Genomic DNA, 16,254 nt, shown 5'->3' with positions numbered 1-16,254 from the left:
GGAAAAACTCTTTACAATAGACTTATGCACACAAGACTCAAGAATTCAAAAGAACGTGTATAGCAAAAACAGGAAAATCTTTTATTGGTTGCAGTGTGATAAACACAGCTACTCTAACCCGACTGACTTTGCCTAATAACCATGATCCACTGTTGCTGGTACTCTCAATGGGTACGTTCCGTAAAAGTCATGTTCTACAGTATTTCACATTATTCTGTGTTTGAGTTCTGCTCTCAATATACAAATAAACATCAGTTTCATATTTCATACATGCCTTTTTACACACACACACACACACACACACACACACACACACACACTAGCTTCCTATTTCATTCTGCATGTGTCCATCTGTGACACAAACCTGGCTCATGTGGATTAATTGCAATAAAATAAAAACATTTTAAAAAGCAGAAAACACATACTGATCTTTTCTTTAAAAACCTGCAAATACAAAAAAGGAGAAAACATTCAAGCAATCTTCCTTGGGTGGTGGGGGGATAGTCTAACATTTGTCTATTTCATACACGTGGAAAAAATGAGTAAATATACTCATTCTATCTATTCAGTAAAAAAGGCAATATTACAGCACCTCTTATATTCTACTATTTCATACTTGCAAATTCTAAGGAGATTCTGCTCAGAAGCCAAAGAATGATCTGTTTATACATGTTTATGGTGCATCTCCACTCTAATTGTGTACATTTACACACTTTATCAGAGTTTGGTTATACTTTCAGGGAATGAAAAGTAAATTATAAAAACATTATGCACTTAAAATGCAAGATTCAGTGATCCTTCTTTCAAAATTTTGAAAGGGAGTGTTCAGGATGATTTATACTTACATGAGTCATGCCGAATTTCCTAATGTTCTAAACTTACTTCATATTGCGCTCAATCCCATAATCCCCTACACTGATCTTAGCTCATATTGGAAATGCATCGTTCGTCTAATTGATTCCAATTACACAAATATCTGAGCTCTAATCAAATCTACACCCTGATGTAGATTTTTACACACACACACACACACACACACACACACACACACACACACACACACACATCACTGCCAGCTCACAGCCTCGGTCCTGTTTTACTGAGGTATAATGTTGTGTTGAGTGATCTATGATCTCTGGAGCCTATCGGTAGATGTGTAGAAGGGGCGCTGGGGCTTGTGAAGTCACTGCCAGCCCAGCTGAGGGTGCAGGCCAGGCTGAAGGGGAAAAGGGGCTCCTGCGGTGGGAGGGTAGCTGGGAGGAAACCCGTTGGGCTGGGGTGGGTACGCATCCAGAGCAGACGCTGAGTGGGCCTTCAGAGGACGTGGAGAAGGGGACACACATTACGACTGACCGTACCAGGCATTCACATAGCAGCAATAAGGACAGGAGGTGGAAAACAACCTGGTGCTCAGCATGGTTGTGAAACCGCTTTGGAAAGACAGTTACTGTAAATGTATTGTGAAACAGTTAATTAGGAATAAAAGCCATGCTAAAATATAACTAATAACTTGCCAAAACCCAAACGGTGAACATCAAGCTCACAGAGCTCTGTTTGGCACCGTAATTCGCATCGCATTCATTACAAATCTGAATGTTATGCAGTGCCCATGTACCATCCTACAGCCATAGTCCGAGTGACTTTTCAAGGCTTACAGGGTCACCCAAGTGTTGGACTGGTTCGTGTTGAATGTTGTAGAGACGTAGACCATGGTTTACCTCTCCCCTTATGGAAATGCAAAGATCAAATTAGAACAGATTTCAGAAACTGTTTGTTTATGGGAATAGCTTTTACATTTGCAGCATGGTCTGCACTGCCAGCCTGTTTTGGATAACAAATCTAAGCTTTCAATTGGTTCGTACTGCTGCACACGATTGCGCCAACTCCACTAATGGGATGTTTTCATCTGGGGTGATTTTAGGAAGTGCCAACCTCTGCCGATTAATTTCCCATGGGCACATGTATAATTACTGGCATGGACAGTACTCATTTTACTGTAATCTGCAGCAGTGCGGTGCATCTGGTTTACCTGCAGCAGTGCCGACTGCACAGCAGGGTTGTGGAGTCCGGACAGAGCGGCAGGGGAGGCACTGGGAGAGAAGCCGGGAACACCGGGGAACGAAAGGAGGCCAGGAAATCCAGCTCCACCCGGGGCCTGCATGCCACTGGTCAGCCTGTATGCAACAGATCCATTATTAAATAAGTGTTATTGCAATAAAGAGGCTCGCAGAGGGAAATTCCAAAAAAAAAAAAAAAAAAAAAAACAGCCAGAGCTGAACTTTGCCTCGGTGAGAAATTTACTGCCCTGATTTCATGCTTCATGTGAGTCTCTGGCCAATCCCTGAACTAGACCCTTTTTCAGAAGCAGGACAAGTTGGACTTTGAGCCTTTTTTCGAAACCCAACACTGCTGCTTTTTGATTGTGGAAATGTGGAAAATTCCTTATCGCTTATCTGTCAGCGGTCATATGACACTCATTAGGAAATGATGAAGAGATAGCGGTCAATTAGCTCAGTCCTTCACTGCTTTATGACTGCCCCTCCCCTCTGACTTCACATATGTAAATAGATAAAATAATTTGTGCGCACACACACACACACACACACACTCACCCAGGTTGGCCCACCAGCGCTGGGTTGAAGTTGGAGCTGAAAGCGGAGGCGAACCCTGGCAGCACGGGGGAGGTGGAGGGAACACCAGCCGCCGCAGCCGCCACCACCGCCGCCTGCAGGGGGGCCACCGTCGCCACTGAAGTTGATGCTCCTGGGAGCCCCATGAAAGAAGACAGCACTGGGCTGCCTACTGCTGCGGGCCCGGAGCCCCCAAACCCAGAAAAGGCCGGGCTGGGGACTGGGGGCAGGCCGGGAAAGATGGAGGGTGCAGTAGTGAGACCCAAACCGAATGGTGCTACGGCCGGAGTTCCAGAGGGGCCCAGTCCAGAATACACAGTTGATGGTGGCGGAGGTCCGGCGGTGGAGGCGGCGGATGATGCCGTGGAGAGAAAGTGTGAAGCTGGGCTGCCAGCAGACTGGGGACCGAGGTTTGGGGGGAGACCATGAAGCCCGGGGATGGGTGCCGGACTGGGCAGAGAGCCTTGGGGTGAGCCACCGAGACCCAGGGAGCGAGCCAGAGCAGCAGAGTTGGGCATCATCAGGGCGCTGAGGGAGGGAGTGGCCGAGCGGGAGGGACCTTTGAAGGCTGAGGGGACAGGGCTGCTGCTCCCACCACTGTGTGAGCGCGTTGAGCCACCACAGAGATGCTCGCCCGCAAAAATCACTCCAGCACCCACCTGGCCTGACTGAGCGGTGGAGGGTTTAGGGCTGGGGATGGCGCCTTGAAGCTGAATAGGAGTGGACCGTTCCTGGCCAAGACCCGAGGGAGTGTAGCTACGAATGACTGACTGAGATGAGGGTCCAGCAGCAGGTAAGGAGGAGCTGCCTGGAGTGTCGGATGGAGCTGGATAACTCAGAGGGGAATGACCCAGTGGGGAGGGATCAGCAGCACATCTGGAGGGAGGGCCAGGGGTTCCAGATGGCGTGCCTGATCGGGAGGCTCCATGGAAGGGTGAAGGAGAGAATCCACCAGAGGGCCCAGGGGTCCCACATGGTGGAGCACCGGGCACAGGGGTGTTGGATTTGATAACTGAAGAAGTGGGGTTAGCAGTTGGGGGCAGGCCGGGGAACGGCGACTGGACAGGCGTGGTCTGGCCACTGTGGTTGGGTGTCATGTGGGGCGAAGCAGCAGGCAGTGGAGGGCCCTTGATGACTGAAGGGGATGGGCTGGGAGACTGTGTGAGGGTGTTCTGCGAGGGAACCAGGCCGGGGAACACCGGAGTAATAGGGGTGGTGGGGGCCGGCTGGCTGGAAGGAGTAGAGGGGGTGGAACTATGAGGTGAAGGTGAGGCTGGGACATTGGAGGTGGGGTTCTGTTGACTGGCAGATCTGGAGAAAGCTATAGAAAAATAAAAATAAAAACCCTCATTAATAACTTTTCCACATATTCAATTAACATTCAAACACGAATGTTAATTGAATACAATAAATATGGAATATCTTTCAAAGACTTATTAGATTTACCCAACCAACAAGATGCAATAATCAGCTTTTTAAAAGGATGTAGCAATCAAATTTCACTATTTATAAAAATGCGCCTTGATCTTTAGTCAACTAGAGAGAGAGAGAAAAAAAAATGTCTGGCATTTATTTCAGCCAAGAATTCATCATTTTTGTCTATGATTCATTAGCCAATTAAAGGTGTAAAATAGGCAGTCTACAGAGCCTGAGGCTTGTTAGATAAAGGGACTTACTATAAGGTAACTACTGATATCCCACAGCCCCACGCTGATTATTGCTGGGCTACACTGTGCATGATGCCATGAGGGTGCAGTGAATTTTTGTCACAAACACATAAACAAACACATGGTGGCCAATCAGCAGAAGTCATGCACTCCTGATTGACACACAAGAGCAGAAAGCTGAAAGCAGCATAGCGCAGCACCTGGGACCCCAAAAACCCACAACACAAACGTCCACAATAAACAGTACAAATTACCAAACCAAACCAGAAGTATGGAATATAAGCCTTGAATACGTTTAAAATGAATAGTTTGATAGAATACAATATTCAGTATTAACCAATGTCGACCAGATGGGTTCCCCTGCTATTGCTCATTTTTCCAGATCCCATTGCTTTTTGTTCGCTCATTGGGGGCTCTGATTCAAGATAGGCACTTTTTATAAATAAAATTTAAGCTGACCAGCCATTTAGATCAGAAAATGTTGCAACAAGTTTCCTGACTGAAGCTGATAAAAAGGGAGACTTACTGCTTGAGTAAATGTGACTCATAATTACAAACTGATATCACAAGAATGAAATAAAATACCAAACACCTGAATGAGCATCAAGGTGAACTATACACTCATTTAATTAATAATGTCATCCAAATTAAATGGGGAGGATATAAAGATTTCCCATCATTGTTTTGAAACCTTGAACCTTTTTGCGATAAAGGGCACTCTCGCTTCCTAACATCCACGTACCATATCGGCAATAGTCAAGAGTTATCGCTTGTTCTTTTGCAGGATCCTGGCTTGGAGTACAAAACGAGAGGAACCCTGAATCAAAATGTCTACCGCAGCACTACAAACTTCAAAACCAGGAGTAACCAGCAGAGTCTCCGGACTTAAACTCCATTAAGCGGGTTTGTAATTAACTGGACAAAAGCAACATACAAGTACTATACATTTGTGGAAACTTCTGAAGATGAATAGATTTTCTTTGTAGAAAGAAAGTGTTAGATTTGATCAGCTGTTATATTTGATGGGTCTAGTGTGGGAAAGGATTAAAAATGCATTTCAGACCCAAACCCCTGCTCCCCTAAAAAAAAATAAAAAATAATAATAAAAATAAAAAATGTTTTTTATAGGACTCAGAAGTCAATTTGTTTGAATATGTAAAGTAATTCCACCTTCCCCAAATGCAAAGAAACACTTAATATTATCTCCTCTTGACAAACTGAGAGAAAGAAAATTAATTAATAAATTCCCTGTCTGAGGCATTATTCCCTTTCACTCCAGGCCATGAATTCATGCTAAAACAGCTTTGCAGTGAAACGTGGGTTAAACCAAGCCAAGGTGTTCACATGCAGAAAACCCTTAGACAACCCCCAACCACAGTTCTCACCTAACCAGTTCCATGAAAGTCTTCAAACAAAATAATATGCCTGTAGGCAAATAGGATTAACCCTCTATTGACACGCTCTGCTTCTCTCACTTCCTGCTCGCTTTTCATTGACATCACCAACCAGGGCTCCAGACATCGCAACTTTTTCATTAGGAACTTCCTGCTGGAGGACCAGGTTAGGAAAATGACTTCAGTTGCTTCAACAATACAGTTTAAAAGAAATAAAAGGTACAAAAATATGTTTTCGATCAGTTAGAATGATGAAAAAATCTGTCCCTATGAATAGAAAAAAATAACCAAGCATATGCAAATGGTTACTCACTCAGAGCTGCTCAGGGTGACATTTTAGTCAGGAAATACTGTGGGTCATGGGACTGGATTAGGTTCGAGTGGGAGTGAGTTTGTACACAAATCTATGCATTCAATGTAGAGTCATAATGGGAGTCGTAACCTGAATATGCGTGCAAATTAGTTTTTTTTGTTCATTTAAGAAATATGTTGAAAGCAAAGAATGCTATTAGGGCCAATTCCCATGAAGTGTCTTTTGTTGAGCGCATTTCCTTTATTTTCAACGGAGCCGGGCTGCTGCGCTCAAAACATGGGAGTGACATGTGAGAAGAAAAAAAAAAAAAAAAAAGACAACGTGCACATGAGTTCTGATTATCTACCTGTCAAATTAGCTTGGACATATTTCACTTATTTCATGAACATTGATCTACAAAAGTGGTTAAGGAACCACTGGCCTAATCATAATGATTCTATTAATGGTTAAACTTGCATAATACAGTCTGGAGCCCTGGATAAAACTCATGTTAGAGCTCCAATTTCACCTTCTGCCCTTTTTACCCTTTTTTAATCTCAGTGGAGAGGTTGGGGGTCATCTGCATCATCCCCGAGCAGCAAAGTTAAGACGCATGCTATGAGCGAGAGGAGGCGAGTGAAGGTAGCGCAGCAGCTGCAGCCTCTACACCCAGGCATAAAACCATAAACTGGCCAAAGGTGTTCCATACCTGCAGAACTGGGCGTGGCACTGTATGGTGGGGGTGGCACGCGGGCGGTGATCACCCCACCTACTGACATGAGCCCTGCATTGTTGTACGCACCTAGGCAAGGTGTGTCAAAAGACTAAACATCACGAGCACACATGTGCAAACACACACAAAAAACAGACTTACACACACACACACACACACAACTTCCCATATCCATCACAACGAAAAGCTGCAGACTGAAACTCAGAGTTACCTAAATACACCTTTTTTCTCTCAAATAACAGACATTACAGCAGGTCGCTGTCCCTTGCTCCTTGTCCCTCTCTCCCTCTGTGTATGTAAGGTGTTGGAGTCTTACTCGGAGCAATGGTGGCGTGGGGTCTGCAGGGAGGGATGGGGTATGGCACTGGCCTGTGGGGATTATACGTGGATGGAAACTAGAAGAAAGAAAAAAAAAAAAAAACACACAACCCAATAAATCCAAAAGAAGTCGGTCCATAACACGAATGAGACGAGTTCAATTACAAATCAGCACAATTTCAAAAACACTGCTCCAAAATAAATATATATCATCACAGAAGTTCTGGGTCAAATTGACATCCAGATACAAATTCAACACAGAACAGGGTAATGTCAACAGCTTATGTTGGTCTAAATCACAGAAAAACTTAATTTAGACCTGTTCAACTGACTGGGCCTACCTATGAAAGTTGCTTTTATGCACTTATGCTGGTTTTCTAGACAACATGTATCATAACATGGCAACTCTCCATTTCTGAGTCTCAAATCCAAACCCAGCTGTTTAATTTAAACCTGCTGTTAATGAGAATGACAGAAGTCAGTCATTTAATTACCGGTTTGAAAGGTCCAAGAATTCGGGCAGCAATTCCCTTTGCCTCTGTGCTACCATCATCTGACTCCTTCTTGGCAGGGACTCCACTTGTAGGTAGAGGTAAAGGTGCTTTCTGAAGTCAAAATGGACACTCGTGTCGGTTATTAGCATCAGGGAAAAACACATTTTGTTCTGTGACACCAGGGCCCCCTAGTGGAGCTGCCAGTAAAGGCCCTCACAACCAGAAAAACAAGACTAGAAAATTATAAACGCCCCATCTGATAAAAAAAAAAAAAAAAACAATAATGATAATATATATGTATATATATATAAAAAATAAAAAAAAAGTTGATGTGCTTACTGGGAAGCTGCCGGTCACCTGGCTGGGTTTGCCTTTGGGATATGGATTTCCTGGGATCACCCCACAGGAAGAGATCATGGCCACTGGGGCTTTGCACCCAACTTTACACACCTACAAGACATTGTCGTTAACAACTAAATTCCACCAATTTAGAGGGGTTTCACCACAGAATAATCAAAATATCAAATATTCTAAAAGGGACATAAAACAACTTATTGCTCCAATACCTTTTAAACAGCAGGTGCAATACTGCGACCTTTACCTGTTCAAGGATCCTACGGGCGCGCTTTTTCTCTGACAGGTGCGTGCGGAACATGTCCTCCACAGGACGATAGTTCTGCGCGTCCGAGATGTTCCTTGCAAACGACACAAGGCCGCAATGATCAGACAGAATGGTTTTAAAAAGTGAACTCACTCCCGTACTAACGTGTTGAGCGAATACTTACAGAGCAATCAGCTCCAGAACCACGAGCTTGTCTTTCGAAAAGGTGAAACAGTTGAGAATGTTTGCCACTTTAGTCGTGGGGATGGCGACCATTTTCTGCCAAGGGAACACAGCGGATTTTGGGTTAGAACACGTTACGCGGCCACGTGTCTGCGGCCTTCATGTTCGATGCCTGAAATTTGCACCACCGTCCAGCACAGTGACGTTTACATCAGTTAATAAGTTAAATAAAGCTTCTCACGTGCTGCAAGGCTTTCACCGCCTTTATCTGCGCCTCGGCCCATGAGAAGTACTTCAGAATGTCGATCACCTGCAGAAAGTGACAGGGCAAAACATTTACATTTACAGCATTTATTAGACACCCTTATCCAGAGCTACTTACAATCAGTAGTTACAGGGACAGTTCACCCCCCCCCCCGGAGCAATTTAGGGATAAGTGTCTTGCTCAGGGACACAATGGTAGTGAGTGGGGTTTGAACCTGGGTCTACTAGGCTACTACCACGTTCCCGCGACCTCACCTGCTCGCTGGAGAAGTATCCGTGCACCTGCTCCACGGCCTTCACCCTCTGGTCGGTCAGGACGCACTGCGGGGAAAACACACCGCTGTTTAAGCCTGAGAGCCGGTCGACTGCAGGCAAGTAACGCGCGTCCCACCTTTCTGATCTCGTCCAGCACGATGTCAAACGACTTCTTGTCCATCTTGAACCACCGCTGCCAACCGCGACGAACAACGTTACCGGGGATTTCGGCCAATATATAACTAGCTGCGGCTAGTTGGGTGGATTAGTGACGTCGGCTCATGATAACTGCACGATCGTCCCTGGCCTAAACGGCTGCGCTCACTAACTGTCCGCTAAAAGACGCGCCGGCGGCTTCTGGAAAGGTGCGGGCTCCCCTGGAACTCCGCATCCTACACGACACGACTGCTGAGCTCGGTTAGCATTAGCTCGCGTTCCGCTAATGCACGAGCACCGACTACCCGGTCGTTAGTTCGTTTGTTTGTTTGTTTCATGCGCATGTGTCGATGCAACAGACAACCGCGTCGTTCCCCGTCGCACAAAACTAGTAACCAAAGTAACGGGCCATTTTAAAACCAAGGGTGTGAGTCCAGGTCGCGGCGGGCTAATTCGAGAAACGAGCGAGGAGCGACTTCCTTTGTTACAGCCAGTTGTTAGGACCGCCAGGACCCACGCAGCAGGTTGACGTTTCACCTGCCCTAATAAAAAAGAGGAAAAATCACTTCTCACACGTATGTTTATCTGAAAATAAAAACAACAGATACAGTTCCCTAAAGTACATTTTTTTAAACTATTAGACAAAAATATTTTGTGAGTACATAAATAAAATGGTTGCGTCTTGCATCGGTAGCAAATTAGGCAAATAAAAAGTTACAAAAATATAGATATAGCGTGTGAAATTAATACAACTCTTGCGTTTTATATTGTGTGTTTGTAGTATAATTATTAAGCTAAGGGTCCAGAAGATTCATTATTAATACTATTTTGTAATTCTGAAATGAAATCACGTTATTCAAATTGATTTTAAGGCGGGCATATCACAGAACACCATGCCGGAAGTAAACACAAAAATGACTCCGGAATGAGGAGCGCAATAATTTTTGTATATTAAAACCTGAAGTAAGGAAATGGACCGATTCGTTTGGTCTAACGGCCTGTTGGAAATAAATGAGACGCTGGTCATTCAACAAAGAGGCGTCAGGCTGTATGATGGGGACGACAAGGTAGTCGACTCGCTTAGTCGCGATCTAGTTAGCTCTAAATGTGGACTTTCAGACGACTAGGATAACTGGTAACCTGCAAATAATGTACTTTATTCTGCCTTATTATTCCTGTTGTATTTCACATTATAGTAACAGACATAATTTGCATGCTGGTAGCGCCACAGAAGATGATAATGTACGACTGTTCTTGCTGATGAATTTTTTTAATTATTCGTGGATTTCAGGATAGTGTCAAGTTAACAGATGTGGAGCTGTATGAGGAGAAATTAACGTGCTCTCTCGACAGGCCAAGTTGGATGTAGGAGTTGTCCTGCTCAGCACTCATAGGCTGGTTTGGAGGGATCAGAAAAATCATGTAAATCACCTTCCTCTCTTTTTGTCTGCTTTCTAAATTCAAGGATTATAATACCATAAATGTTCTCAGTTAAACAAGCATGAACGATAAATACCTTCATTTTGTTGATTACATTTCTGATTTGCCTTTGCAGGAGTGTTGCATTTCCATACCCTTGTCCCAGATCATCTTTTTTGAGGAGCAAGCTGCTGGAGTTGGAAAGAGGTGATCACAGCACAGAGTTTCATTTATCTGTGTGTTTGTTATTGCACAGGACTCAGTGTGTATTTACAGCTCTGGTTAATGTAATAATAATAATATGTCATATTGAATGTACTGTTTTTTTTATTGTCCTTGCATATCACACATCATGGTCATCCTGCAGTGCAAAAATTGTAATCCATTTGCATCCGGCCCCTACCAACAAGGAACCTGGACCTTATCAACACAGCAAATTCTCCTACATCAAGCTGTCCTTCAAGGAGCATGGGCAAATTGAGGTACATTTCCTTTCTGTACATGCACAATAGGTTTTTAGATTTTTTTTTCTTTCAATATACTTATTTAACAGTCCTTATTAGTTTATCTGAGTTTGGTATATGCAGTAATATTTCTAAAATACAGTATTTGTGAATGTAGGTTAATTTGTTAACTTGATACACCTCACTGTGACTTCATGGTAGCTACTAAAAGTATTTATCTTGACAATTTTAAATGTTTCAGTTTTATTTGTCTCTTTTATATTATCTTTATTTGATAAATGAATGCCAGAAGATCTGTAATGACTGTGCTGTATTTGGTGTGCAGTTCTACAGGAGACTGACAGAGGAGATGACACAGAAAAGATGGGAGAACACGCCTGCCTCCCAACCCATTCCTACAGCAACTGCTTCTCAGGTCAGTGATGTGGCTGAGTGCTGGTTCATGTTTCATGAACCCATGGGGAACTGTAATTAAAAAAAGTCTTCCACATGTTGGTGCAGTTCTATCTAATGTTTATGCTCTGCATGGTTTTAATATTCTGTTCAACACTTTGTGCCTATGCAGTTGTTTTAAAGGCTTTATAAATAAAGTTGAGTTGCATATCTAAGATTTATATATGAACTTGAAGCTTTAAGGAGGGAAAAAAACACATTTGCTGTGTGAAATATTTATGACAGGAAGGCATTATGTCCTTGGCCTCCCCTTTTGGTCTGATTCTTTTGCAGAATGTGTTGCTGTGTGCATGTCAATGCATTTTTCCTGGGAAAAAAATGTTTGTGTTTCTTTGATATATGGATTCCTAGGCTGGAAGGACGCGCGCCGTGGGAATTGTTGGCATTGAAAGGAAACTGGAGGAGAAGAGGAAAGAAACTGATAAAAATATTTCAGAGGTGAGTGAGACTGAAGAAAACATATCCACAACACAGTGTGTTCTTTTATTCTGCTGTTTCTCTTTTACCGGTGATTTCCTGTCTGTATGTATGCAGGCATGCATGCAGGAGTGTGTGTTTGTGTGTGTGTGTGTGTGTGCTCCATTGCCATTTTCCTCGTTCATTTGTCTTTGAATGAACCTCTCCTCTCTCCCTGTACCAAGCGGAGCCCTAGAAATATCACAAATTTTTCCTGTCAGTTTACCTGAAAGCATGGCACCCTGATGTTAGGCAGAGATTAGTAAGATCATCTCAATGGCATGTTATTCAGCAGTTATGTCTGTGCAAATCTGTTTTGGAATAGAGTGGATCTGAATCTCATTTGTTCCACTTTCCAGCATAGGAATGTTTATTAGATCTGGCCAATCAATGGATATTTTGGTCACAATATATGTGGCTTTGATTTATACAAAAAAAAAACTCATGTGAAATTAAATCTAGCATCGCTTGGAAATGTCAGGGGGCAGACGTTCAGTTCACCACAGAACACAATAATGGAGTTGAAATAGGAACATAAAGTAATAATTCAGTGGGAATGAGTATTGAATATGTATAAGTCTATTATTTATCACGATTCATCATCCTTTCACAGGCCTTTGAAGACCTCAATAAACTCATGGTGAAAGTAAGTTGTTTTGTCTGAAATGCCGTTTTTATGGCACTCAAATACAATCTTATTACTTCATGTAGTCCGCTGGTTTTATTTTTAAATTAACTTTAGCATTAAGTTTCATTGACAGAACCAGTATAGCCCAGTTTGAGCACTGGCAATTCTTCATTCTTCAAAATCCCGTTTTAATATTGATCCTTGTGAGAGCGGTATTCCTTTATTTTTTTAATGTATGGTTCGATAACACTGCGCTTTTATTTGTAGGCCAAAGAGATGGTGGAGCTCTCCAGATCAATAGCCAGCAAAATCAAAGAAAAGCAAGGGGACATTACAGAGGATGAGGTATGGTCACCTGCTGCTCACACCACTTTCATCCATTTGCACACAAAAACCTGATCATATGGACCTGAGGCAATAAGCTGCCATAGCCACAGGGTGGTCGCAATAATCATCACACTGTGAGTGTCCATAATTAGTATGTTTCTCACCAAAATTGGGCAGTTTCCCTCTGCAGTAGAATTATTTACATCATATCAGAAGAACCTCCTGTCATACCTTGTGTGCGTACTCAAGTGCTCCCTGTCCTAGAATTAACAAGCTCTGCCAGATCTCCACACAGATTACCTCTGCCCTGCCCATATGCTCCACCTTGTTGCATCATTGTGTTGCAATGAGAAGAAATCTTGATCTGTCTGTAAGCCCTGTGCTTGGCAAACATTATAGTGTAATCCAAGTGTGGCCTGATGTCCCTCTGGGTGTCCCTGATGTCATGAGAAACACCTCTTGATGTGATTTGACATCCTTGAGATTTATCCCGAAATCTTAGGTGACTTCTGCGTGTCTTTGGGTCATGTGTATCGCGGTGACCGCTCTCTTGTCTGCGACAGACCATTCGCTTTAAATCCTATCTCCTGAGTATGGGAATTGCAGACCCAGTTACCAGGGAAACTCACGGCTCTGGGACCCACTACCACATGCAGCTTGCCAAACAGTTGAGTGACATGCTGCAAGCCCCACTGGAGGTAAAGCGCTTGGTTTCAGGACGGTTTCCAGACGCAGCCATAGTGGTATCATTCTGAGTGTGTGTTTTTTTTCTTCCCTTCAGGAGCGCGGTGGAATGATGGCCCTCACAGAAGTATACTGTCTTGTAAACAGGGCACGTGGAATGGAGGTGAAATAATATTTATAAGAACACCCCTTGTTCCTGCCATAAACCTTCTCAGACTGTCATTTTGAAGTTGACTCATTGGACGCTGGACAGGGCCTTTCAGCAGCAGCAGCAGTGTTAAGTCAGATGATCAGTAGTCTAATAAGAGTTGAGTGTGATCAGGATTTAAGAGAGAGAGGGATGAGTGAAGGAGGGCCATCTGGACCGAGTCCTTTCTCGGTTTGAATAAAGATGGTAACAGCTGCGTTATGAGCACTGTGGCGTTAATATGAAAGCATCAGACATGCTTTTAGTTTACTGCAACAAAACCCTCTGCTGGTCTTTACATTTGTTGGCATCCACTACAGCAACGTTGAACAACATTGTGTTAATGTCTATTGTACCAGGTCCTGCCAAATAAATGGACTATTTCTGTAGAACAGCACCAGAACCAGTGTTACTCACAGCTGACATGTAGATCGTGATCATGACGTTCTGTCATACGACATAAATGTTAAAAAAAAAAACTTTACCTTCTGTTAATTGCAACGCATTTTCAAAATACCTTTAAACAGGGCAGTAGAGTAAAGGAGAAATGCTGTCTGAGGATAAGTTTCTTTTAAGGGAATACACGTTTTAATTCGGGGTTTAATTATTCCTGGAAAGCGGTTTAAAGAATATTGAGAACAATCCTGTTTGGATAACCCTTGGTGTCTTTTAGCTGCTGTCTCCAGAGGACTTGGTGAACGCCTGCAAGATGTTTGAGTCGCTGAAGCTGCCCCTGAGGTAGGTGGATGGTGATGTGGGACAAAAGGCCTTAAATCAGTTTCCTCACTGACTTCCCATTCTGGCCGTCTCCGCCCATCATATCCTCTCCACGCAAAGGAAAACATTACGGCTGATCCAGAAGCCGTCGCGCTTGCCCTCATCCAGTTGTTTTTTCCTTTTCTTTTGTCTCCTTTTCCTAGTTCAAGGTGTCACGTCTCACTTTCATACACTGGATTTTTTGTGTTCGGTGGACATGATTTAATATTATTATAACGTATGCTTTATTTCCAATGGATCGCACCAATCATATTGCCTAGTTATGTCTGTAATATTCTTTTCAGGCTGCGTGTTTTTGACAGTGGGGTCATGGTGGTCCAGCTTCAGTCCCACAGTGAAGAGGAGATGATAGTTTCTGCACTCGATAATGTGAGACACAAACATTTGATTTCATCAAAATGATTTTCTTTTTTTTTTTTTTTTTTTATACATGTAGAGAAGATCACTCGGTTTAATAAGGTCCTATGCTGGGTTTTAAATGGTGTTCACAGAGAGGCTTGGTGCCACCCAGATGTTTGAAATGTTCTGCTTGTTTCTCGCTGAGCACTCCTCTCTTCTAGAGTCTTTGTAATGTCTTAAAGATTTATGAGTTTCTGCTGGTAGCCCCCTGCACTATTAGGGCTGCCTGTGCTAAAACAACTCATGCTAGCTGAGATGGTCTCTCTGGGACAGAGTACCGCCAGATGTGGACCAAGAGAAAAAATCTGAACTTTAGTTTACTCTCCTTTTTAAGTCTTGATTTAAGGACGAGGAGTGTGTCAGGCTAGGCGAGTCCAATTGGAATTTTCTGTAAAAAGTCTGTCCATGTCACTGTGGAATTTGCAGGATTTTTTTCCCCCCACTGTTTAAAGTGGAGCCCGCCTCTGCAGGGAACCGCAGGACAATGCAGTTCATGTGACGATTATGGAAACAAGCTAAAGATAAAGAGCATTCAATATCTGTGCGGAATCTGACCCATGTTTAAAAAAGAAAAAAGAAAACTAGTCCTCTTCTCAATTTCTCTGGTCTTTCTTTTTCAGGTGTCAGATAAAGGATCCCTGACTGCTGAGGAGTTTGCAAAACTTCTTGGACTCTCAGTTCTCTTATCCAAAGAGAGGTAGAAATATAATTTTTTTTTAAGTATCCATTTTATATCAAATTTCTTTATCATTTGATTACATTAAGAAATTATATATATATATATTACAAAATATTTCCGCATTCTTTTATTTGGCTGCAAATATTTTGTGCTGAATTTAATGTATAAATTTGCTCTATATGTATGTTTAGGTATTCCAAAGTGTATGTAGTTGAATAACACTGTCTTTCCCAGACTACTCCTCGCGGAAAAGATGGGACACCTCTGCAGAGATGACTCGGTGGAAGGCTTGCGTTTCTACCCCAACCTTTTTTGAAACCCCAGACGGCCTCCAGTGTTCTACCCTGCTCCTTCCTGCTGAGGACTATGGGCTCCATCAAGAAGAGGAACTATAACCCACATACAGGAAGCTGGAGGCCGCAACCTGAACACACACACACACTCTCTCTCTCCCTCCCTCTCACTCTCACTCTTTTTCTTTGGAAAAAAGGAATGAAAAGATTAAAAAATAAAATATATTTTCAATGTCTGTGAATGTCCTATATTTTTATGAATCAGTATCTCGCGTGAAGTATTATTACTCGCCCCGCTGTCTCTGTCTCTCGCTCCTTTTCTCTCTCACACATGCATTATTTGAACAGTCCTTTTGTGGAACACAATGCAGCCTTGCAAATGAGCTGATCCAGAACTGGACTATGGCACTATTCCCACTTGCAAATTAATGAACAAACTGCCATCTGTGGACAGGAAAGATGCTTCTTAAACAGTGAAAATATTGCCCCGCAAAAGAACTA

General features: G+C 43.1%; 2 protein-coding genes across 4 annotated transcripts; one reads left to right on the top strand and one right to left on the bottom strand.

The window, feature by feature from the left end:
- Positions 1–60: 60 nt before the first annotated feature.
- Positions 61–9,494, bottom strand: proser1 (proline and serine rich 1). Of its 3 annotated transcripts, XM_028984898.1 has the most exons (12): positions 8,968–9,494; positions 8,832–8,897; positions 8,554–8,622; positions 8,314–8,408; positions 8,130–8,223; positions 7,868–7,978; positions 7,529–7,639; positions 7,033–7,111; positions 6,693–6,785; positions 2,613–3,951; positions 2,030–2,174; positions 61–1,312 (listed from the first exon to the last, which is right to left on the bottom strand). In XM_028984898.1, exons 1-12 carry the CDS (start codon positions 9,010–9,012, stop codon positions 1,184–1,186), a joined length of 2,376 nt encoding a protein of 791 aa, XP_028840731.1. In that variant the 5' UTR covers positions 9,013–9,494; the 3' UTR covers positions 61–1,183. The 3 variants fall into 3 exon arrangements, with proteins under 3 accessions (XP_028840731.1, XP_028840730.1, XP_028840733.1); XM_028984897.1 differs by having other exon boundaries at positions 1,171–2,174; XM_028984900.1 differs by lacking the exon at positions 6,693–6,785 and having other exon boundaries at positions 1,171–2,174.
- A 386-nt stretch (positions 9,495–9,880) lies between these two features.
- On the top strand, positions 9,881–15,989 carry vps36 (vacuolar protein sorting 36 homolog). Its single transcript, XM_028984902.1, has 14 exons — positions 9,881–10,054; positions 10,341–10,409; positions 10,543–10,613; positions 10,774–10,888; positions 11,196–11,285; positions 11,675–11,761; positions 12,393–12,425; positions 12,675–12,752; positions 13,298–13,432; positions 13,516–13,581; positions 14,279–14,343; positions 14,667–14,751; positions 15,402–15,478; positions 15,695–15,989. Exons 1-14 carry the CDS (start codon positions 9,959–9,961, stop codon positions 15,774–15,776), a joined length of 1,149 nt encoding a protein of 382 aa, XP_028840735.1. The 5' UTR covers positions 9,881–9,958; the 3' UTR covers positions 15,777–15,989.
- The last annotated feature ends 265 nt before the right edge of the window (positions 15,990–16,254 follow it).

This window comes from Denticeps clupeoides, chromosome 6, assembly GCF_900700375.1.
Source record: "Denticeps clupeoides chromosome 6, fDenClu1.1, whole genome shotgun sequence".
Classification (NCBI taxonomy): domain Eukaryota; kingdom Metazoa; phylum Chordata; class Actinopteri; order Clupeiformes; family Denticipitidae; genus Denticeps; species Denticeps clupeoides.
This window is presented reverse-complemented; position numbering and strand designations above follow the sequence as displayed.